The sequence below is a fragment of the Oncorhynchus nerka genome, linkage group LG3, assembly GCF_034236695.1.
Source record: "Oncorhynchus nerka isolate Pitt River linkage group LG3, Oner_Uvic_2.0, whole genome shotgun sequence".
NCBI classification, from domain to species: domain Eukaryota; kingdom Metazoa; phylum Chordata; class Actinopteri; order Salmoniformes; family Salmonidae; genus Oncorhynchus; species Oncorhynchus nerka.
This window is the reverse complement of record NC_088398.1, coordinates 65195927-65221834: the sequence shown is the minus strand read 5'-3', so window position 1 is coordinate 65221834 and position 25908 is coordinate 65195927. Positions and strand designations below refer to the sequence as shown.

General features: G+C 45.4%; 1 protein-coding gene across 1 annotated transcript in view; it reads right to left on the bottom strand.

Annotated features, from left to right (window-relative positions):
- LOC115112439 (protein dopey-2-like) overlaps positions 1-25908 on the bottom strand; it is a 65789-nt gene that overhangs the window by 30055 nt on the left and 9826 nt on the right. Inside the window, exons 2-7 of the mRNA XM_029639509.2 lie at positions 16353-16527; positions 5281-5462; positions 4591-4761; positions 3381-3570; positions 3176-3274; positions 134-257 (exon numbers count right to left, since the gene is read on the bottom strand). Of these exons, the coding sequence (XP_029495369.1) occupies positions 134-257; positions 3176-3274; positions 3381-3570; positions 4591-4761; positions 5281-5462; positions 16353-16514 (928 nt within the window). The 5' untranslated portion in view covers positions 16515-16527. The remainder of the gene's footprint in view (positions 1-133; positions 258-3175; positions 3275-3380; positions 3571-4590; positions 4762-5280; positions 5463-16352; positions 16528-25908) is intronic.

Below are 25908 nucleotides of genomic sequence, written 5' to 3'. Positions count from 1 at the left end.
AAACTACATTTGTTAGCTACATAGTGAAGTATATTCAGGCCTACTGCTAGACTACAACTCAAAGCCATAACTTCATTGTGTGTATGTGTATGTGTGAACATGGCCGTGGTGCATGTCTATCCACACTAACTACCTAGCAGCCAGGCGTAGAGGCGTCTGTTGAGGGACATGTCTCTGCGGAGCAGCGTGAGGGAAGCAGCAGACACCACTCTGATCGTGTCCTCCCTAGTCATAGGAATACTGCCTTGGGTTGGGTCCTGAGGTAATAACAGGGACAGTTACACATGGGGCACAGGGAAAGGGGAGAGGATGAAGATAGAGAGGCAAAGAAGTCAAAGAAGGAAGAGTTGGAAGAGGAGATGAAAGAGGATTAAGGGAAGAGCAGAACAGAGTATATAAGGAGGAGGAGGTGAGGAGGAAGAGGAGAGGAGGAGGTGAGAAGAAGGAGGTGAGACAGAGGAGAAAAAGGAATAGGAGGAGGTGGTGGTGGAGGAAGAGGAGGTAAACCTCTAACCTCTAAGAAAAACATTGACGCTTGCAAGGACACGGTGACTGAGTTCATTGGGAAGTGTACAGGGGATGTTATTCCAATGGTGACCTTTAAAACCTACCCAAACCAGAAACCGTGGATAGATAGCAGCATTCGCACAAAACTGAAAGCGCCAAGCACCGCATTTAACCATGGCAAGGTGACTGGGAATATACAAAGTGTAGTTATTCGTTCCGTAATGCAAACAAACATGCAAAATGTCAGTACAGTGGCAAAGTGGAGTCGCAATTCAGTGGCTCAGACAAGACTTATGTGGCAGGGTTTACAGACAATCACGGACTACAAAGCGAAAACCAGCCACGTAGCGGACACCGACGTCTTGCTCCCAGACAAGCTAAACACCTTCTTTGCCCTCTTTGAGGAGAACACAGTGCCACCGAAGCGGCCGGCTCCCAAGGACTGTGGGCTCTCGTTCTCCGTGGTCGACGTGAGTAAGACATTTAAACGTGTTAACCCTCGCAAGGCTGCCGGCCCAGACGGCATCCCTAGCCGCGTCCTAAGAGCATGTGCAGACCAGCTAGCTGTAGTGTTTACTGACATATTCAATCTCTCCCTATCAAAGTCTGCTGTCCCCACTTGCTTCAAGATGTCTACCATTGTTCATGTACCCAACAAAGCAAAGGTAACTGAACTAAATGACTATCGCCCTGTAGCACTCACTTCTGTCATCATGAACCTCTACCTTACCCGACACCCTAGACCCTCGTCAATTTGCATACCGCCCCAATAGATCCACAGACGATGCAATTTCCATTGTGCTGCCCACTGCCCTATCCCATCTGGACAAGAGGAACACCTACCTCAGAATGCGGTTGATTGACTATAGCTCAGCCTTCAACACCATAGTACCCTCCAAGCTCATCGTTAAGCTCAGGGCACTGTGTCTGAACCCCGCCGTATGCAACTTGGTACTGGACATCCAGAAGGGCTGCCTCCAGGTGGCGAAGGTAGGAAACAACAACTCCACTTCGCTGATCATCAACACAGGGGCCCCACATGGGTGCGTGCTCAGCCCATTCCTGTATTCCCTGTTCACCCATAACTGCATGGCCATTCACACCTCCAACTCAATCATCAAGTTTTCAGTCGACACAACAGTAGTAGTTACCAACAATGACGAGACAGCCTACAGGGAGGAGGAGAGGGACCTGGCAGAGTGGGGCCAGGAAAATAACCTCTCACTCAACGTCTACAAAACAAAGAAACTGATCGTGGACTTCAAGAAACAGCATGCCCCTATCCACATCGACGGGACAGCAATCGAGAAGGTGGAAAGCTTCAAGTTCCTCGGTGTACACATCACTCACAATCTGAAATGGTCCACCCACACGCAGACAGTGTTGTGAAGAAGGCACAACAGTGCCTCTTCAACCTCAGGAGGCTGAAGAAATTCGGCTTTGCCCCTAAAACCCAAACTTTTACAGATGCACAATTGAGAGCATCCTGTTGGGCTGTATCACCGCCTGGTAAGTCAACTGCACCACTCAACCACAGAGCTCTCCAGAGGGTGGTACTGTCTGCCCAACGCATCACCGGGGGCACACTGCCTGCCCTCCAGGACACCTACAGCACCTGATGTCACAGGAAGGCCAAAAAGATCATCAAGGACATCAACCACCCGAGCCGCGGCCTGTTCACCCTGCTACCATCAAGAAGGCGAGGTCAGTACAGATACATCAAAGCTGGGACCGAGAGACAAAAAAACAGCTTCTATCTCAAGGCCATCAGACTGTTAAATAGCCATCACTAGCCAGGTCCCACCCGGCTACTCATCCCTACAACCTTACGAGGGTGCTGCCCTATATACATTGAATCACTGGCCACTTTAAATAATAGAAGACTATTCACTTAAATAATGTTTACATACTGCTTTACGCATATCATACAGTGGCAAGAAAAAGTATGTGAACCCTTTGGAATTACCTGGATTTCTGCATAGATTTGTCATAAAATGTGATCTGATCTTCATCTAAGTCACAGCAACAGACAAACACAGTCGGCTTAAACTAATAACGCACAAACAATTATACGTTTTCATGTCTTTATTGAACAGACTGTGTAAACATTCATAGTGCAGGGTGGAAAAACTACATGAACCCTTGGATTTAATAACTGGTTGACCCTCCTTTTTGCAGCAATAACCTCAACCAAACATTTTCTGTAATTGCGGATCAGACCTGCACAACGGTCAGGAGGAATTTTGGAAAAATCCTCTTTACAAAACTGTATCAGTTCAGCAATATTATTGGGATGTCTGGTGTGAACCGGTCTTTTGAGGTCATACCACAGCATCTCAAATCGGTTTGAGGTCAGGAACCTGACTTGGCCACTCCAGAAGGCGTATTTTTGTCTGTTGAAGCCATTCTGTTGTTGATTTACTTCTGTGTTTTTTTTGTCGTTGTCCTGTTGCATCACCTAACTTCTGTTGAGCTTCAATTGGTGGACAGATAGTCTTACATTCTGCTGCAAAATGTCTTGATAAACTTGGGAATTAATTTTTCCGTCGATGATAGCAAGCTGTCCAGACCCTGAGCAAAGCAGCCCCAAACCACGATGCTCCCTCCACAATAACATTTGCTAAATATGGGTATGTGACCAATAAAATGTTATTTTAACGTGACTTACCAGGCAGGTGGCCAAGGAGAAGAAGAAGAGCAGGATCTCCAGCATGTTCCTCTGCACCAGAACATTTGAGTCCTGCAGAGACAGACACAACGCCTTCACCTGGGAGAGAGAGAGAAAGAGAGACAGAGAGACAGACAGACAGACAGGTTATCCAACATGGCCAACACAACCCTACACTCGCTCACACTAACACACAATAACTCACCACCAGGCGGTTGTCATAGCCCAGCATGCGTGTTTGCTGGTGCGGGGGGGTTAAGCGGTCAAAGTGTGTGACGATGAAGAGAGAGGCGGGCAGCCGGACTAGAGGGCTGACCAACACACTGCCCCACAGAGCCCCATAGAACACCTGCTGGCCCACCAACATAGACAGTCTCAGTAGCAATGCATCCGTCCTGGAGAGTGGGGAGAGGGGGAAGAGGATTCGTAATATCATGAAATTATCTATGCAAAAGAAAATACACTGAGTGGGCCTCCCGGGTGGCGCAGTGGTTAAGGGCGCTGTACTGCAGCGCCCTCTGGGTTCGCGCCCAGGCTCTGTCGTAACCGGACGCGACCGGGAGGTCCGTGGGGCGACGCACAATTGGCCTAGCGGCGTCCGGGTTAGGGAGGGTTTGGCCAGTAGGGATATCCTTGTCTCATCGCGCACCAGCGACTCCTGTGGCGGGCCGGGCGCAGTGGGCGCCCGTGCCAGGTGCACTGTGTTTCCTCCGAGACATTGTTGCGGCTGGCTTCCGGGTTGGATGCGAGCTGTGTTAAGAAGCAGTGCGGCTTGGTTGGGTTGTGTGTCGGAGGACGCATGACTTTCAACCTTCGTCTCTCCCGAGCCCGTACGGGAGTTGTAGCGATGAGACAAAACAATTGGATACCACAAAATTGGGGAGAAAAAGGGGTAAAAAAAACAAAAAAACAACAAAAGAAAATACACTGAGTGTACAAAACATTAGGAACACCTAATATTGAGTTGCACTCCTTTTTCCGTCAGAACAGCCTCAATTCATCGAGGCATGGATTCTACAAGGTGTCGAAAGCGTTCCACAGGGATGCTGGCCCATGTTGACTCCAATGCTTCCCACAGTTGTGTCAAGTTGGCTGCATGTCCTTTGGTCCATTCTTTATGTTGAGCGTGGAAAACCCAGCAGTGTTGCAGTTCTCAAACTGGTGCACCTGGCAACTATTATCATACCCCGTTCAAAGGCACTTCAATCTTTTGTCTTTCCCATTCATCCTTAATGGCACACATACACAATCCATGTCTCAATTGTGTCAAGGCTTTCCTCTTCATCTACACTGATTAAAGTGGAATTAACAAGTGACATCAATAAGGGATCATAGCTTTTACCTGGTCAGTCTATGTCATGTTTTGTACACTCAGTGTATTGCAATTTTGCAGATGTGTGTGCGTGTGCGCGTACCTGTCATAAACCTCAGCCCCCTCCTCCAGGCCAGGCAGTAGTCCAGTGATGAAGGCCTGTAGGCTGGGCAGTAGGGCCCTCTGTAGGGGGAGGTAGTATCGCTCATACAGCGTCAACAGGGCTGGCTTCACTGACATTGCAGCATGGCCCAGCAACGGGAACAGCCCCGAGCTAACACACACACAAAGATAGAGATCAATACAACACATGAACTCACACACACATCAGTACAGGAGAATGCATGTCTTTTTTTACACCTTTATTTAACTAGGCAAGTCAGTTAAGAACACATTCTTATTTTCAATGACGGCCTAGGAACGGTGGGTTAACTGCCTTGTTCAGGGGCAGAACGACAGATTTTTACCTTGTCAGCTCGGGGATTCAATCTTGCAACCTTACAGTTAATTAGTCAACGCTCTAACCACCTGCCTCTCATTGCACTCCACGAGGAGCCTGCCTGTTATGCGAATGCAGTAAGAAGCCAAGGTAAGTTTCTAGCTAGCATTAAACTTCTTATAAACAATCAATCAATCATAATCACTAGTTAACTACACATGGTTGATGATATTACATCAGTACAGGAGAACACACAATCCATTAACACATGGACAGGTCAATAGGCCTACAACACCTCAGGACAGACAATACAGACGGACGGACACATCCTATGGGTTAGCATGAGTCCTACACCTGTAGATGAAGAGGTCCTTGGCCAGCCATTTGGTGCCGATGATCTTGAAGATGACCTCATAAGTCTCCAGGGCCTTGATGTGCACTCCGCTGGGCAGGGCCGGGTGCAGACACTGGGCCAGACGCTTCCCAATGATTAGCCTCTTGGGCAGCAGAGAGTAGCGCAGGTTACTCTGCAGGGCCTGGGGTGGGAGGATTAGAGAGAGGGAGAGCAGTGATGAAGGGGGGTAACTACCTGGTACCAAATGGTGCTTGTGGTGGTAGTTAGTGGTGTGTGTTGTAATGAATACCAAAGAAAAAAACAATTCATGGGTAATTATTGTGTATCTAATATGTCATTTGTCTGGGCTATTGACAAAAAAATAGGTCATGCAGTACTGACACTGTCAACATAACCAAATAGATGAGCAGGAACTGGAAGTGTTGCTTTGTTTACATGACAGATTAAAGTGGCCTGAAGGGATCCTCACTCATTCTCACATAGCCCCTAGACACACACTGGCATTCTACCATAACACTCTGAAGCAAACATCCTTCTTGCTAAATGTGTCACAAGCAGTGACCTACTAGTGTCCAAAGTCCCCTAGGGTGGAACAAGAGACAGAGTTAGGCCATGTATTCTGGGTAGAGGTCGACCGATTATGATTTTTCAACGCCGATACCGATTATTGGAGGTCCAAAAAAGCTGATACCGATTAAAATCGGCCAATTTTTATTTATTTATTTGTAATAATGACAATTACAAGAAATCTGAATGAACACCCATTAACTTAATATAATACATCAATAAAATCAATTTAGCCTCAAGTTAATAATGAAACATGTTCAATTTGGTTTAAATAATGCAAAACCAAAGTGTTGGAGAAGAAAGTAAAAGTGCAATATGTGATATGTAAGAAAGCTAACGTTTCAGAACATGAGACCATATGAAAGCTGGTGGTTCATTTTAACACGATATTCCCAGGTAAGACATTTTAGGTTGTAGTTATTATAGGAATTATAGGACTATTTCCCTCTATACCATTTGTATTTCATTAACCTTTGACTATTGGATGTTCTTATAGGCACTTTAGTATTGCCAGTGTAACAGTATAGCTTCCGTCCCTCTCCTCACTCCTCCCTGGGCTCAAACCAGCAACAACGACAACAGCCACCATCGAAGCAGCGTTACCCATGCAGAGCAAGGGGAACAATTACTAGAAGGCTCAGCGCGAGTGACATTTGAAACACTATTAGCGCGTGCTAACTAGCTAACCATTTCACTTTGGTTGCACCAGCCTCATATCGGGAGTTGATAGGCTTGAAGTCATAAACAGCGCAATGCTTGACGCACAACGAAGAGCTGCTGGCAAAACGCACAAAAGTGGTGTTTGAATGAATGTTTAAGTGCCTGCTTCTGCCTACCACCGCTCAGTCAGATTATATGCAACGCAGGACACGCTAGATAATATCTAGTATTATCATCAACCATGTGTAGTTAACTAGTGATTATGATTGATTGATTTTTACAAGATACGTTTAATGCTAGCTAGCAACTTACCTTGGCTTACTGCATTCGCGTAACAGGCAGTCTCCTTGTGGAGTGCAACGAGAGAGAGGCAGGTCATTATTGCGTTGGACTAGTAAACTGTAAGGTTGCAAGATTGGATCCCCCGAGCTGACAAGGTGAAAATCTGTCGTTCTGCCCCTGAACAAGGCAGTTAACCTACCGTTCCTAGGCCGTCATTGAAAATAAGAATGTGTTCTTAACTGACTTGCCTAGTTAAATCAAAGGTATAAAAAATATATATATATTTTTTTTTTGAAAATGTAAAAATCTGCAAATGGTGCCCAAAAATACAGATTTCCGATTGTTATGAAAACTTGAAATCGGCCCAAATTAAATCGGCCATTCTGATGAATCGGCCGACCTCTAATTCTGGGCTACTGCAGTAGAACAGTTTCCGAGAAATGTTAAACTGAGTGCCTGCAAAAGCAATCAATACACTCTGTATGATAGGTCAATGAGAGTTTGAATAAAGTGTTGTCTTCTAACAGCTTTAATAGTTAAAAGCAAATACATGATCAAGTAAAAAGGTATAGACTATCATCCTCTCCATTGAATGATTGTGGGCTAAGTGAATGAACACTGATGTAGGCTTATTTTCTGAAACTCGATTGATAGATTGGGAATGTTTTTCCATCTCATAGCGGATGCCAATCTCACAGACCACTGATCTTGGAGCCAGATCCAGACAGAACCAGACCCAACCATGGCAACACCAGCAGGACGGACAAGTGACTGCAGGTAGTGACTGGGCCCAGAGCAAGAGAGCCACTCAAACACAGAAAGTACAATACACTGACCAAGAGCCCAATAACATGGTTAACTCGTCAATGCTAAAGAATAAGCAGTTAGCTTCTACTCTGTAAGGACATGAATACACTCAGAAAATGCCACCATTGATTTGGTTAGTCACTCTCACTCAGATATCAGAGTCTATTGACGTACAGGTGCGTCAATCTAAATAACATAATACAAAAATCTCCATCAAAATCAGTCAGTTTAAGCTGGAGATATCTATGGCGGCCTTCCACATATACACATGATATTATATATTTTTTACACCTTTATTGAACTAGGCAAGTCAGTTAAGAACATTCTTACTTTCATTGACGGCCTAGGAACGGTGGGTTAACTGCCTCGTTCAGGGGCAGAACGACAGATTTTACCTTGTCAGCTCGGGGATTCAATCTTGCAACCTTACAGTTAACTAGTCCAACGCTCTAACCACCTGCCTCTCTTTGCACTCCACGAGGAGCCTGCCTGTTACGCGAATGCAGTAAGAAACCAAGGTAAGTTGCTAGCTAGCATTAAACTTATCTTATAAAAAACAATCAATCAATCATAATCACTAGTTAACTGTCAGGATTTGGCCAGGGTTGTTCCGGTTTTTGATCACTAGATGCCCCCATTGTGCCTTTTGACCTTTTGTTTTCCCTTGATCCCCATTATTATTTGCACCTGTGCCTCGTTTCCCCTGATTGTATTTAAACCCTTTGTTTTCCTCAGTCCTTTGCTCTGTGTTTGTATGTTAGCACCCAGCCCTAGTATTCTGTTAACTCTTGTTGATCCCGGTGGACGCTCTTGTGGAATTCTGTTTTTTGTTCTTGTTTATTTATTTTTGAGTATCTTTTGAGGCTTTTTGTGCTATACCTACCACCTTGTGGATTTACCTTTTTTGTCTTGGAGGATTACCTTTGTTCTTGTGGAATTCCTTTTGAGGTTGTGGAGTTACATGTGTTCCTGAAGGACTTCACTTTTTTACTACATTAAATACACCGTCTCAAGTACTGCTGTGTCTGCCTCATCTTCTGGGTTCTGCCGACTATTCGTGGCTCAGTTGGTTAAGTGACTGTTTCTCACTCCGGAGACCCGGGTTCGTAACCGGGTCCTGACAGAAACACAGAGCCAAAGAATGAACCCAGAGGCAGCCAGTTCCCAGGACCTTGTTGCCATGCTGTCCCACCACCAGGAGACTGTCCAACGCCACGAAGCCGCCCTGGTTCAGCAAGAGGCCTTAATGGCTAGACATTCTCATCTTCTGTCGGAGATGCTGACTTCCATAAAGCAGATATCTGATCGACTTACCTCGGCAACAGTTCCCGTCCCAGTACCTCAGATTCACGTACCCATGGCAGTTAACCCTCTGGCTGAACCTCGTCTTCCACCTCCCCAACGGTTCTCAGGTGATCCAAGTGCTTGTAAAGGGTTTCTCACCCAATGTTCTCTCTCCTTCGAGCTGCAACCCTCGTCGTTCCCCACCGACCGGTCTAAGATCGCATATATCATCACCCTGCTGTCGGAAAAAGCCCTGGCCTGGGCTACTGCTGTGTGGGATGCCCATAGTTCCTGCTGTGCCAGCTACTCTGCCTTTGCTGAGGAATTCAAACGAGTGTTTCAAGGCCCAAGCAGTGGTCCTGACTCAGCCAAACAGCTCCTGACTCTCCACCAAGGTCGGCGCAGCGTGACGGACTATGCCATCCAGTTCCGCGCGGTGGCAGCAGCGAGTGGTTGGAACAACGAGGCGCTCACTGTGTGCTTTCTGAAAGGCCTTTCCGACACTATCCAACATGAACTGGCCACTCGGGAACCACCGGACAATCTCGAGTCCCTGATCAAATTGGCCTCACGCATTGACCAGCGTCTGAGAGAGAGAGAACTCAACCGTAGACCTCTAGCCCCTATCAGTCCCAGCTCCGAGTCCCCACCTTTATCCTCGCTGGCTCCACCGGAACCCATGCAGATTGGACGCATCTCCCAGGCTGAGAGAGACCGCCGGATGAGGGAGCGACGCTGTCTATATTGCGGCAAACCGGGCCATTTCCGTTCCACGTGTCCCGGGCTCCAGGGAAACGCTCTGTCCCGTACAGACCGGGGAACTGTAACGGGAAACATAACCTCCTCCCATCCGTCCAACTCCCGTCTGCTCATTCCAGTCACCCTTTCCTGGGACAACCACAAGCTTCACCTTCAAGCCTTGGTAGACTCTGGAGCCGCAGGTAACTTCATGGATGGTGTCTGGGCGAAGGAGAATGGCGTTCCCTTTGAACCTCTAAGTGACCCCATGAGGGTTACTACATTGGATGGAAGCCCTTTGGGATCTGGACTTGTCACTCATGTCACTACCTCCTTGCGACTTTCAGTTTCACAACACAAGGAATTGATGAACTTTCATTTGATCTCCTGTTCCGAGTTCCCTCTCGTCCTTGGATACCCCTGGCTTCACAGCCATAACCCTCACATCGACTGGTCTGTGGGCACTATCAAGCAGTGGGGTCCTACGTGCCAAGCTACATGTATTTTCCCGAATTCCCGAGTTCTACTCCCGAGTCTTTAGAATCCATCGACCTGACCCGAGTTCCCGAGTGTTACCATGACCTCAAACTGGTATTTAGCAAACAGAGGGCCACCATGCTACCACCCCATAGACCTTATGATTGCCCCATCGAACTGTTTCCGGGCACTTGCCCCCAGGGGTCGGATCTTTCCCTATCTCCACCCGAACGAGCTGCTATGGATACCTACATCAAGGACGCTTTGGAAGCAGGCCTCATGCGTCCATCCACCTCCCCGGCGGGAGCAGGGTTTTTCTTTGTGGCCAAGAAAGACGGTGGATTACGTCCTTGCATCGACTACCGGGGACTCAATGCCATAACCGTCCGTAACCATTACCCGCTACCCCTTATGGCCACAGCCTTCGAGCTGCTCCAGGAAGCAGTTGTTTTCACTAAGCTTGACCTGCGGAACGCATACCATCTTGTGCGGATCAGACCTGGTGACGAGTGGAAGACCGCGTTCAACACGCCTACTGGTCACTATGAATACTTGGTGATGCCCTTCGGCCTGACCAACGCCCCAGCGGTGTTCCAAGCGCTCATAAACAATGTGCTTAGGGATATGCTTAACATATTTGTGTTTGTTTACTTGGATGACATCCTCATCTTTTCGAGCTCTCTTCGAGAACACACAAAGCATGTCAGACAAGTACTCAAACGCCTCCTAGACAGCCATCTGTACGTTAAGCCGGAAAAATGTGAATTCCATTCATCCCGAGTACAATTCCTGGGATTTGTAGTGGAACCCGGTCGAGTCCAAATGGACCCCAGGAAGGTAGGGGGGCGGTAGCGGATTGGCCCACCCCAAATCCGTTAAGGAAGTTCAGCGTTTCCTGGGCTTCACAAACTTTTACCGCAAGTTCATCAAGAACTTCAGCTTGGTGGCAGCCCCTCTCTCAGCTTTAACCAAGGGTGGCAATGCAAGGTTTTTGTGGGGAAGAGAAGCTGAGACGGCCTTCCAAGGACTCAAGCAGCGCGTCCTCTCTGCTCCCATCCTGATACTACCGACTACGGATGAACCGTTTGTGGTGGAGGTTGACGCCTCAGAGGTTGGTGTTGGAGCTGTCCTGTCTCAGAGGGGTGAAGACAAGAAGCTTCATCCGTGCGCTTTCTTCTCACACCGGCCCCCGGCTGAGAGGAACTACGATGTGGGGGATCGTGAACTCCTAGCGGTTAAGATGGCATTGAAGGAATGGAGACACTGGCTCGAGGGGGCTTCTCACCCGTTTCAAGTGCTTACGGACCACAAAAATCTGGAGTATATCCAGCAGGCGAAGCGGTTGAACTCTAGACAAGCTAGATGGTCTCTTTTCTTCAATCGATTCCAGTTTATCCTCACCTATCGGCCCGGGTCGAAGAATCTCAAACCGGATGCCCTGTCCCGAGTCTATGCTCCTGCCATTCGAGATGACACGGACATGCCTGTCCTTCCTGCTGCTAAGATCGTGGCTCCGATTTCGTGGCAAGTTGAGGATACCGTGAGACGAGCTCAAGCTATCGAACCGGACCCGAAAGGGGGTCCTGCCAATCGGTTGTTTGTCCCCAAGGCAGTGAGGACTCAGGTCCTTCTGTGGGGGCACTCCTCTCGCCTCACCTGTCACCCGGGCGTAGGTCGCACCTCGGAGTTCATCCAGCGTAAGTTCTGGTGGCCTACCATAAGAGAAGACGTTGCCTCTTTCGTCAATGCCTGCCCCGTGTGCTGCCAGGGCAAATCTTCTCACCTCCGCCCTCAAGGACTCCTTCACCCTTTACCTATTCCCCACAGACCCTGGTCCCATATCTCGTTGGACTTTATTACTGGCCTTCCTCCATCCCATGGCAATACTACTATCCTAGTCATAATCGACAGGTTTTCAAAGGCGGCCAGGTTCGTCCCTCTGACTAAGTTACCTTCTGCCAAGGAGACGGCTGAGTTGGTAATTAATCATGTGTTCCGAGTCTTCGGCATTCCTCAAGATATGGTTTCTGACAGAGGTCCCCAGTTCGCCTCAAGGTTTTGGAAGGCCTTCTGCCAACTCATGGGTGCTTCTGCCAGTCTATCTTCAGGGTACCATCCGGAGTCCAACGGCCAAACAGAGAGGATGAATCAAGAGCTGGAAGCCACCCTCCGATGTATGATTCGTAACAACCCGTCCACATGGTCGTCCTTCATTGTTTGGGCCGAATACGCGCACAACACCTTGCGCTCCTCCTCCACTGGTATGTCCCCACACGAGTGTCAGTTTGGCTATGCCCCTCCATTGTTCCCGGACCAGGAGGCAGAAGTCAGAGTGCCCTCAGCCTTGAAGTTCGTCAGACGCTGTCGGCTTATGTGGAGGAAGACCCGTCTTAATCTTATGCGTTCCTCACAGAGGTACCAACAACAAGCCAACAGACGTCGCCGTCCCGGGCCTACCCTGCGCCCCGGCCAGAGAGTCTGGCTCTCCACAAGAGACTTACCACTACGGGTGGAGTCTCGCAAGCTGTCCCAAAAATACATCGGTCCCTTTAAGGTTGCCAGGAGAGTTAACCCAGTTTCTTATCGCCTACACTTACCCAGATCCCTTAAGATTAATCCCACATTTCACATTTCCTTATTAAAACCTGTTGTTTTTTCTCCCCTTGTCCCGGCAGACAGACCTCCGCCTCGTGTCATTGGAGGCCAGCCGGCTTATACCGTCCATCGGATACTGGATTCCCGCCGGGTGCAGCGGTCCTGGCAGTATCTGGTGGACTGGGAAGGCTACGGTCCCGAGGAGCGCTCCTGGGTTCCTGCCAAAGACCTACTGGACCCTGACCTCATTCGTCAGTTCAGGGCTCTCCACCCTGAGAGAGCTGGTAGGAACGTCAGGAGCCGTTCCTAGGGGGGGGATTCTGTCAGGATTTGGCCAGGGTTGTTCCGGTTTTTGATCACTAGATGCCCCCATTGTGCCTTTTGACCTTTTGTTTTCCCTTGATCCCCATTATTATTTGCACCTGTGCCTCGTTTCCCCTGATTGTATTTAAACCCTTTGTTTTCCTCAGTCCTTTGCTCTGTGTTTGTATGTTAGCACCCAGCCCTAGTATTCTGTTAACTCTTGTTGATCCCGGTGGACGCTCTTGTGGAATTCTGTTTTTTGTTCTTGTTTATTTATTTTTGAGTATCTTTTGAGGCTTTTTGTGCTATACTTACCACCTTGTGGATTTACCTTTTTTGTCTTGGAGGATTACCTTTGTTCTTGTGGAATTCCTTTTGAGGTTGTGGAGTTACATGTGTTCCTGAAGGACTTCACTTTTTTACTACATTAAATACACCGTCTCAAGTACTGCTGTGTCTGCCTCATCTTCTGGGTTCTGCCGACTATTCGTGGCTCAGTTGGTTAAGTGACTGTTTCTCACTCCGGAGACCCGGGTTCATAACCGGGTCCTGACAGTTAACTACACATGGTTGATGATATTACTAGTTTATCTAGCATGTCCTGCTTTGCATATAATCGATGCGGTGCACATTCGCGGAAAAAGGACTGTCGTTGCTCCAACATGTAGTTGCTCCAACATGCCTTTCTTAAAATCAATGCAAGTATATATTTTTTAAACCTGCATATTTAGTTAATATTGCCTGCTAACATGATTTTAGTTGAACTGGTAAATTGTCACTTCTCTTGCAACAGAGTCAGGGTATATGCAGCAGCTTGGGCCGCCTGGCTCGTTGCGAACTGTGTGAAGACTATTTCTTCCTAACAAAGACAGCCAACTTCGCCAAACGGGGGATGATTTAACAAAAGCGCATTTGCGAAAAAAGCACAATCGTTGCACGACTGTGCCTAACCATAAACACCAATTCCTTTCTTAAAATCAATACACAGAAGTATATATTTTTAAACCTGCATATTTAGTTAAAATAAATCCAGGTTAGCAGGCAACATTAACCAGGTGAAATTGTGTCACTTCTCTTGCGTTCATTGCACGCAGAGTCAGGGTATATGCAACAGTTTGGGCCGCCTGGCTCGTTGCGAACTAATTTGCCAGAATTTTACGTAATTATGACATAACATTGAAGGTTGTACAATGTAACAGCAATATTTTGACTTAGGGATGCCACCTGTTAGATAAAATACATAACGGTTCCGTATTTCACTGAAATAATAAACGCTTTGCTTTCGAAATGATAGTTTCCAGATTCGACCATATTAATGACCAAAGGCTCGTATTTCTGTGTGTTATTATGTTATAATTAAGTCTATGATTTGATGTTTGATAGAGCAGTCTGACTGAGCGATGGTAGGCAGCAGCAGGCTCGTACATCCAATAGTCAAAGGTTAATGAAATACAAATGGTAGAGAGAAATAGTCCTATAAATACTATATTAACTACAACCTAAAACCTCTTACCTGGGAATATTGAAGTCTCATCTTAAAAGGAACCACCAGCTTTCATATATTCTCATGTTCTGAGCAAGGAACTAACATGGCACATATTTCACTTTTACTTTCTTCTCCAACACTTTGTTTTGGCATTATTTAACCTGTTAGTCCTATAGGGGCAGTATTTCATTTTTGGATAAAAAGACGTGCCCGTTTAAGCGCAATATTTTGTCACGAAAAGATGCTCGAATATGCTTGGAATTGATAGCTTTGGAAAGAAGACAGTCTTACGTTTCCAGAAATGCAAAGATTTTCACTGTGAGTCCCTTAGAACAAATGTTTCGGGCAAAACCAAGATGTATGACCGACCAGGAAATGCACAGGATTTCTGAGGCTACGTTTTCCATGATCGCCTTATATGGCTGTGAATGCGACAGGAATCAACGGACTCTTTCTCTTGTTTCCCCAAGGTCTCTGCAGCATTGTGACGTATTTGTAGGCATATCATTGGAAGATTGACCATAAGAGACTACATTTACCAGGTGTCCCGCTAGGTGGCTGCGTGGCAATTGGTGCGCAAAAGTCAGGTCCCGGTATTTTTCCATTCAAATCTCAGAACAAACCAGGCTACAAGGACGGTGCTTTCAACGGAGAGAAATATGACAAACCACCTTCAGGATTGATTCAAACAACGTTTTCCATGTTTCAGTCAATATTATGGAGTTAATTCGGAAAAAGTTCGACATGTAGGTGACTGAATTTTCGGTTAGTTTCGGTAGCCATATGCATAGTAACAAAAGGGAACGATGTGTCCTACACAAGAATCTTTCAGGAAAAACTGGACATCTGCTATGTAACTGAGAGTCTCCTCATTGAAACATCTGAAGTTCTTCAAAGGTAAATTATTTTATTTGATTCCTTGGCTGGTTTTTGTGAATATGTTGCGTGCTAAATGCTAATGCTAACGCTAAGCTAGCTATCACCACTCTTACACAAATTAGTGATTTTCTCTGGTTCTAAAGCATATTTTGAAAATCTGAGACGACAGGATTGTTAAGAAAAGGATAAGCTTGAGAACAGGCATATTTATTTCGTTTCATTTGCGATTTTTAAAAATCGCTAATGTTGCATTATGCTAATGAGCTTGAGGCTGTAGTAACGATACCGCATGCGGGATGGGGCGGACTAAGAGGTTAAACCAAATTGAACATGTTTCATTATTTATTTGAGGCTAAATAGATTTTTATTGATGTATTATATTAAGTTAAAATAAGTGTTCATTCAGTATTGTTGTAATTGTCATTATTACAAATAAATAAAAAATCAATATGGCCGATTAATCGGTTGCGGCTTTTTTTGGTCCTCCAATAAATCGGTATTGAAAAATCATAATCGGTCGACCTCTAGTCTCTACGACCCCCACAAGCCCCAAGGGAGTCGTCAGAAGTCAGTACTGACAATGTGCCAACTTATGTTTGTGGAAAGGGGAGATTCTCATGAACATGATGGTGTTCTCCGTTTAGCTCTAAGACCCCTCCCTACAAGTGTTGCGGGACTCGTCTGAAGGTAACCGATAGCGGAAAAAAAAGAAGAAAAAAGAATGGTATGGAGGTAGTTTTGTGCCTACCCAAAAAAAGGGGTTAAATATGGGTTCAAAAATATATATATTTATAGGACAGACACTTCAAACCCTTATTCCTTATTAATCTTTTTTTGACAATTTTGGTCTGCCTGGTGACATCACATTCATGAGCTTGGGTCCCAGGAAAACACTGAACATCTCATTTTGGTCCCAGGCTGAAAAGGTTTAAGAACCCCTGGTCTAGAGTGGCTTCATGTCTGAATATATTGTACCAGCCATGTCAACCGTACCTTGTTGAGTTTACCCAGAGAGGAGATGAGGTCGGCCCATTCACTGGATGACTCAAAGTTCCGCAGGGCCTTCTCGATGACTGCCGCGTAACTACGGTAACGGTAGTCATTCTGCAGCTCCTGCTCCTCGGGATCCATAATGCCTGACTCACGTCCCAGCATGCTCAGCGTGTGTCTGAGGAAAGGGGGAGGAGAATGGGAAACAGAGAGGAGAGGGGGCGACAGAACAGATATTTGTTGTCAGACATCAATCCCTACATCAGGGTCATGTCCACAAGGCTCAAATTGGAAGAAAACAGAGTGAAAAGGAGCCTGGTACTAGCCTACATGTACCTGAAATTGAATTGTTTTTATAGGGTGTCCCCTAATGAACACAACCCAGATTTCTGTTTGTAACATTGAGCTATGTTGCAGAGGGTTTTCTCCTGCACACACAAATTGATATGGTCACAGTGACACATGCGGTCACACACGCGCGCGCACACACACACAGGAATCACAATGAGCTCATTCATGATTGGGTCTGCTCTGTGCTGGTCGGCCTGACCTGGCTTGAATTCTGAAAATAGTCTAACAGACAACTGGAATTTAGGACACAGGGCGACTGATTCCTGTTGAACACATCTACACATGCTCCCAGAGGAACAAACATCAGTGCCCCTATCAAAGTGTCTCAGCGTAGAAGTGCTGATCTAGGATGAGTTTGACCTTTTAAAGACAGAATCCGCAGTAGGGGGAAACATCGCCCCTTGCAGCCACACCACCGTTGTTATTGTTTTTGTTGCCGAGCATCGAGTAGAATGGTAAAAAAATAATATTCAGTTCTCTTCTATCACGCGTGGCTGTTTCACCATTAAGGATCAATAAGACGGGAGCACACTTACTCAGATGATTTGTCACATGCGTAGAATACAACAGTGAAATCGTTACTTACAAGCCCTTAACCAACACAGTTAAGAAAAATCTGTGTTAAGTAAAAAATAAGAAATAAAAGTAACAAATAATTAAAGAGCAGCAGTAAACTAACAATATCGAGGCTATATACAGGGGGTACCGATACAGAGTCAATGTGCGGGGGCACCGGTTAGTCGAGGTAATATGTACATGTAGGTAGAGTGCGGTAGCAGAGAGAACCGTCTATGACTAGGGTGGCTCGAGTTTGAGAATTTTTAGGGCCTTCCTCTGACACCGCCTGGTATAGAGGTCTTGAATGGCAGGAAGCTTGGCCCCAGTGATGTACTGGGCTGCACGCACTACCCTCTGTAGTGCCTTGCGGTCGGAGGCCGAGCAGTTGCCATACCAGGCAGTGATGCAACCATGCTCTCGATGGTGCAGCTGTAGAACCTTTTGAGGATCTGAGGACCCATGCCAAATCTTTTCAGTCTCCTGAGGGGGAATAGGTTTTGCCGTGCCCTCTTCACAACTGTCTTAGTGTGCATGGACCATGGTAGCTTATTGGTGATGTGGACACCAAGGAACTTGAAGCTCTCAACCTGCTCCACTACAACCCTGTCATGAGAATGGGGGTGTGCTCGGTCCTCCTTTTCCTGTAGTCCACAATCACCTACTTTGTCTTGATCACATTGAAGGAGAGGTTGTTATCCTGGCACCACACGGCCAGGTCTCAGACCTCCTTCCTATAGGCTGTCTCGTTGTTGTCAGTGATCAGGCCTACCACTGTTATGTCATCAGCAAACATAATGATGGTGTTGGAATCATGCCTGGCCATGCAGTCATGAGTGAACAGGGAGTACAAGAGGGGACTGAGCACGCACCCAAGGGGCCCCCGTGTTGAGGATCAGCGTGGCGGATGTGTTGTTACCAACCCCTAACCACCTGGTGGCAGCCCGTCAGGAAGTCCAGGATCCAGTTGCAGAGGGAGGTTTTTAGTCCCAGGGTCCTTAGCTTAGTGATGAGCTTTGAGGGCACTATGGTGTTGAATCCTTAGCTGTAGTCAATGAATAGCGTTCTCACATAGGTGTTCCTTTTGTCCAGGTGGGCCAGGGCAGTGCGGAGTGCAAAAGAGATTGCATCACCTGTTGATCTGTTGGGGTGGTATGCAAATTAGAGTGGGTCTAGGGTTTCTGGGATAATTGTGTTGATGTTGGCCATGACCAGCCTTTCAAAGCACTTCATGGCTACAGATGTGAGTGGTACGGGTCGGTAGTCATTTAGGAAGGTTACCTTAGCGTTCTTGGGCACAGGGACTATGGTAGTCTGCTTGAAACATTTTGGTATTACAGACTCAGACAGGGAGAGTTTGAAAATGTCAGTGAAGACACTTGCCAGTTGGTCAGTGCTTGCTCAGAGTACACGTCCTGGTAATCCGTCTGGCCCTGCAGCCTTGTGAATGTTGACCTGTTTAAAAGTATTACTCACACCAGCTACAGAGAGCGTGATAACACAGTCGTCCGGAACAGCTGATGCTCTAATGCATGTTTCAGTGTTACTTGCTTCGAAGCGAGCATAGAAGTAATTTAGCTCCTTTGGTAGGCTTGTGTCACTGGGCAGCTCACGGATGTGCTTCCCTTTGTAGTCGCTAATAGTTTGCAAGCCCTGCCACATCCAACGAGTGTCGGAGCCTGTGTAGTACGATTCAATCTTAGTCCTGAATTGATGCTTTGTCTGTTTGATGGTTTGTCGGAGGGCATAGCGGGATTTCTTATAAGCTTCCTGGTTAGAGTTCCGCTCCTTGAAAGCGGGAGCTCTACCCTTTAGCCCAGTGCGGATGTTGCCTGTAATCCATGGCTTCTGGTTGGGGTATGTACGTACTAGAGGTCGACCGATTAATTAGGGCTGATTTCAAGTGTTCATAACAATCGGTAATCTGCATTTTTGGACACCGATTATGGCCGATTACATTGCACTCCATGAGGAGACTGCGTGGCAGGCTGACTACTGGTTACGCGAGTGCAGCAAGGAGCCAAGTAACTTGCTAGATAGCATTAAACTTGTAAAAAAACAATCAATCTTAACATATTCACTAGTTAACTACACATGATTGATGATATTACTTGTTTATCTAGCTTGTCCTGCGTTGCATATAATCAATGTGATGCCTGTTAATTTATCATCGAATCACAGCCTACTTCGCCAAACGGGTGATGATTTAACAAGCGTATTTGTGAAAAAAGCACTGCCGTTGCACCAATGTGTACCTAACCATAAACATCAATGCCTCTTAAAATCAATACACAAGTATATATTTTTTAAACCTGCATATTTAGTTAATATTGCCTGCTCACATCAATTTCTTTTAACTAGGGAAATTGTGTCACTTCTCTTGCGTTCTGTGCAAGCAGAGTCAGGGTATATGCAGCAGTTTGGGCTGCCTGGCTCGTTGCGAACTGTGTGAAGACCATTTCTTCCTAACAAATTTGCCAGAATTGTACATAATTATGACATAACATTGAAGGTTGTGCAATGTAACAGCAATATTTAGACTTAGGGATGCCACCTGTTAGATAAAATACGAAACGGTTCCGTATTTCACTGAAAGAAAAAAAAGTTTTATTTTCGAAAAGATAGTTTCCAGATTTGACCATATTAAATGACCTAAGGCTCGTATTTCTGTGTGTTATTATAATTAAGTCTATGATTTGATATTTGATAGAGCAGTCTGAGCGGTGGTAGGCAGCAGCAGGCTCGTAAGCATTCATTCAAACAGCACTTTCCTGCATTTGCCAGCAGCTCGTCGCTGTGCTTCAAGCATTGTGCGGTTTATGACTGCAAAACTCCCGAGATTAGGCTGCCAATATTATAGTGCCTATAAGAATATCCAATAGTCAAAGCCATATGAAATACAAATGGTATAGAGAGAAATAGTCCGCTAATTCATATAATACCTACAACCTAAAACTTCTTAGCTGGGAATATTGAAGTCTCATGTTAAAAGGAACCACCAGCTTTCATATGTTCTCATGTTCTGAGCAAGGAACTTAAACGTTAGCTTTGGCAAATATTGCACTTTTACGTTCTTCGCCAACACTTTGTTTTTGCATTATTTAAACCAAATATTTATTTAACCAGGAAGGGCTCATTGAGATTTAAAATATATTTTTCCAAGATAAAAAAAAAAATCAGGACCTTGAGTCATTACAAAAATTACAGACAAACAACATGAAAAACTACAAGTAATCTAGTAAAAGCCATAGAATTCAGAAGAGTATAACAAAAACAAACAAAAAAATTAACATAAAATTAAAAACATTGACAGGTCAGGGAATCAGTCAAATTGAACGCGTTTCATTTCATTGAGGCTAAATTGATTTTATTGATGTATTATATTAAGTTAAAAATAAGTGTTCATTCAGTATTATTGTAATTGCCATTATTTCAAATTAATATATATATATATACATACATACATACATACATACATACATACATACATACATACATACACACACACAGTGGGGAGAACAAGTATTTGATACACTGCCGATTTTGCAGGTTTTCCTACTTCCAAAGCATGTAGAGGTCTGTAATTTTTATCACTTCAACTGTGAGAGACGGAATCTAAAAGAAAAATCCAGAAAATCTCATTGTATGATTTTTACGTAATTAATTTGCATTTTATTGCATGACATAAGTATTTGATACATCAGAAAAGCAGAACTTAATATTTGGTAGAGAAACCTTTGTTTGCAATTACAGAGATCATACGTTTCCTGTAGTTCTTGACCAGGTTTGCACACACTGCAGCAGGGATTTTGGCCCACTCCTCCATACAGGCCTTCTCCAGATCCTTCAGGTTTCGGGGCTGTCGCTGGGCAATACGGACTTTCAGCTCCCTCCAAAGATTTTCTATTGGGTTCAGGTCTTGAGATTGGCTAGGCCACTCCAGGTCCTTGAGATGCTTCTTACGGAGCCACTCCTTCGCTGCCCTGGCTGTGTGTTTTGGGTCATTGTCATGCTGGAATACCCAGCCACAACCCATCTTCAATGCTCTTACTGAGGGAAGGAGGTTGTTGGCCAAGATCTCGCGATACATGGCCCCATCCATCCTTCCCTCAATACGGTGCAGTCGTCCTTTCCCCTTTGCAGAAAAGCATCCCCAAAGAATGATGTTTCCACCTCCATGCTTCACGGTTGGGATGGTGTTCTTGGTGTTGTACTCATCCTTCTTCCTCCAAACACGGCGAGTGGAGTTTAGACCAAAAAGTTATATTTTTATCTCATCAGACCACATGACCTTCTCTGGATCAACCAGATGGTCATTGGCAAACTTCAGACGGGCCTGGACATGCTCTGGCTTGAGCAGGGGGACCTTGCGTGTGCTGCAGGATTTTAATCCATGACGGCGTAGTGTGTTACTAATGGTTTTCTTTGAGACTGTGGTCCCAGCTCTCTTCAGGTCATTGACCAGGTCCTGCCGTGTAGTTCTGGGCTGATCCCTCACCTTCTTCATGATCATTGATTCCCCACGAGGTGAGATCTTGCATGGAGCCCCAGACCGAGGGTGATTGACCGTCATCTTGAACTTCTTCCAATTTCGAATAATTGCGCCAACAGTTGTTGCCTTCTCACCAACCTGCTTGCCTATTGTCCTGTAGCCCATCCAAGCCTTGTGCAGGTCTACAATTTTATCCCTGATGTCCTTACACAGCTCTCTGGTCTTGGCCATTGTGGAGAGGTTGGAGTCTGTTTGATTGAGTATGTGGACAGGTGTCTTTTATACAGGTAACGAGTTCAAACAGGTGCAGTTAATACAGGTAATGAGTGGAGAACAGGAGGGCTTCTTAAAGAAAAACTAACAGGTCAGTGAGAGCCGGAATTCATACTGGTTGGTAGGTGATCAAATACTTATGTCATGCAATAAAATACAAATTAATTACTTAAAAATCATACAATGTGATTTTCTGGATTTTTATTTTAGATTCAGTCTCTCACAGTTGAAGTGTACCTAGATAAAAATTACAGACCTCTACATGCTTTGTAAGTAGGAAAACCCTGCAAAATCAGCAGTGTATCAAATACTTGTTCTCCCCACTGTATATAAAAAAAATAGGCAGATTAATCGGTATCGGCTTCTTTTTTGGGTCCTCCAATAAATCGGTATCGGTGTTGAAAAATCATAATCGGTCGACCTCTAGTAAGTACAGTCAGTCACTTTGGGGATGATGTCAGCGATGCACTTATTGATGAAGCCAGTGAATGATGTGGTGTACTCCTCAATGCCATCGGAGGAATCCCAGAACATATGCCAGTCTGTACTAGCAAAACAGTCTTGTAGCTTATCATCTGAGTCACTGGTGCTTCCTGCTTTAGTTTTTGCTTGTAAGCAGGAATCAGGAGGATATAATTATGGTCAGATTTGCCAAATGGAGAGCGAGGGAGTGTCTGTGTGTGGAGTAAAGGTGGTCTAGTTTTTTCCCCTCTTGTGGCACATTTAACATGCTGGTGGAAATTAGGTAAAACGGATTGAAGTTACCCTGCATTAAAGTCCCCGGCTACTAGGAACACCTCAGCCTCTGGATGAGCATTTCCTGTTTGCTTATGGACATATACAGCTCATTGAGTGCGGTCTTAGTGCCATAATCAGTTTGTGGTGGTAAATAGACAGCGACAAAGAATATAGATAAACTCTTTTGGTAAATAGTGTGGTCTACAGCTTATCATGAGAAACTACCTCAGACGAGCAAACCATTGAGACTTCCTTAGATACTGTGCACCAGCTGTTGTTTACAAATATACATAGACCGCCACCCCTTGTCTTATCAGAGGCTACTGTTCCATCCTGCCGATACAGTGTATAACCCGCTAGCTGTATGTTATTCATGTCATCGTTCAGCCATGACTTGGTGAAACATAAGATAAGTTTCATCGAGTCCAAGTACTGGCCCAAGTAACGCACATATATGGTTGCTGTGACAACCAATGGGATGACAAGAGTAATTTGAAATGGAGACAATCCTAGATATGCAATAAACTATTTTATTTAGCTCTGAAAAATAATTATCACTGACATTAACTGTATATGTTCAATTGATCTCCTGCCAGAGGGAAGGTTGTTGTGTGTGTGTGTGTGTGTGTCTGTACACACAGTACACTCTGTAAATGTAATAGAGCAGCGAGACATGGAGCAGAGAGACATGGAGAGAGAGAGAGAAACAAAAACATGGAGAGAGGGAGAGGGACTAACAAAAACATATAGAGAGAGAGAAGAGAGAGCGAGACGAACATATGGTGAGAGAGAGAGGGCAGGATTAGAGCAACAGAGACATCTGGACTCACTGTGGGAGAGAGAGGCTTTAACTAACATAGGCAAGCCTGCACAACACAGACACAAACAATATTATGCGTAGAAACACAGGCTTTCCCTGGCTGTTTCGTTAAAGACGCGAGGGGTCTCATTCTGGTCACTCCAGGACAGTACTCGAGAAGGTCAGTTTCGCTCTGGAAATAATTTCTCCATTAACAGATCACTGAGTAAGTAATATAAAACTTAAACCCTTAATCCATGGAAACAGGAGAGAACATGGTGCTGCTGAGCAACACTAACATGGCAGCCACTAACCAAGTCAGAGTACATGTCAATGAAAATGCCTTGATCGCACCTACAGTGTCATTGCGCAAAATGGTACGCAGCATCATCTGGATGTGTGTGCAACAAAAGGTCAACATTCACCTTCTGCTACCGTTTCTGTCAAGCTGTCTATGCATACAGTATGACGCATTTGTTCGATAAATCCAACGTATGCGCCACACAAAACGCACTGCAACTGCCTCTGCAATGCAATGCTGCAAGGCAAACACAGCGTTCAATTGAAAATGAATGTACTTCTGGTGTACCAAAATGCAATGACGCTGTCGGTGTAATCGAGGCGTGATACTGGTATACCGGTCACCTGCCTACCCATAACCCCCTGCTCACATCCCAAACTCAGGCCTCATGTCCCTCCCCTCTATATGTGCAATAGCCTAGCCCTCTGCGTCTCTGTGTCTGTGTGTTCGAGGCTGTGTGTGGATGGTGAGATCACAGTAAGTTCAACCAGCTGATTAAATAGGGACATCTCTAATGTTCTAGCTAGGGGCTGCTTGCTTGTTAGATATCCCTATAATTCTTTATCGATTTGTCCTCCTCTACAACATTGATGTCTGTCAGTGTGTTGAAATCCTGGAAACAAGCTGAGCAGACAAACACGGATTGATTTCTGTCTCTGTACATTTATCTCAAACAAGTTTAGGAATTTGGAGACAGAATGGAAGACTGGAATCAGAGTTGGGCGGGCGGGCGAGAAGCATAGGGAGCAGAGTCATAACGGAGAGGGGGACCATAAAATGGCATGGGAGAGGATGGCTGACATTTTACATGCTCCTAACCAACTGTGAAATTTTGTCCCCAAAAAATTGTTGTTTGTAACTTATTTTTTTACTTATTTTGTACATAATATTGCTGCTACCGTCTCTTATGACCAAAAATAATTTCTGGACCTCAGAACAGCGATTACTCACCAAGAACTGGTAGAAGCTTTTTCCTTTAACTTCTTGGTGACAGGGGGGGGGGGGGGGGGTATTGAGTAGCTTGGATGAATAAGGTGCCCAGAGTAAACTGCCTGCTACTCTGTCCCAGATGCTAATATATGCATATTATTATTAGTAGTGGATAGAAAACACTCTGAAGTTTCTAAAACTGTTTGAATGATGTCTGTGAGAATAACAGAACTCATATGGCAGGCGAAAACCTGAGAAAAATCCAACCAGGAAGTGGGAAATCTGAGGATTGTTGTCTGAATGCTGTACTCAGATTATTGCATGGGTCTCTTTTTCCGTAAAGGTTTTTAAAAATCTGACACAGCGTTTGCATTAATGAGTCTGACGTGAAGGATTAACTGCTTTCCTGAGAACAGGCCCGAATCCCCGTCATTTGCATGAAGAGAAGACAGAGAAAAAGGGGGCGGAGGTCGGGCTGCCTTCTGAGAATTCGTAGGCAAGCAAGTAAATCCCCACTGCCAGACGTTCTATTGCCCAACGTGAAATCATTGGAAAATAAAATAGATGACCTATGAGCAAGATTAAATTACCAACAGGATATTAAAAACGGTAATATCTTATGTTTCGCTGAGTCGTGCCTGAACAACGACATGAACAACATACATCTGGCGGGTTTTACACTGTATCGGCAGGATAGAACAGCAGCCTCTGGTAAGACAATGGGTGGCGGCCTATGTATAATTGTAAAAAAAAAAGCTTGAGCACGATATCTAAGGAAGTCTCAAGGTTATGTTCTCCTGAGGAAGAGTATCTCATGATAAGCTGCAGACCAGACCACACAATCTACCGAGATACTTTTCATCTGTATTTTTTTGTAGCTGTCTACATACCACCACAAACCGATGCTGGCACTAAAACTGCACTCAATGAGCTGTATACAGTCATAAGCAAACAGGAAAACGCTCATCCAGAGGCGGTGCGCCTAGTGGCCGGAGACTTCAATGCAGGGAAACTTAAATCTGTTATACCGAATTTCCACCAGCATGTTAAATGTGCAACCAGACTGAAAAAAAAAACACTAGACCACCTTTACTCCACACACAGTCACCCTCCATTTGTC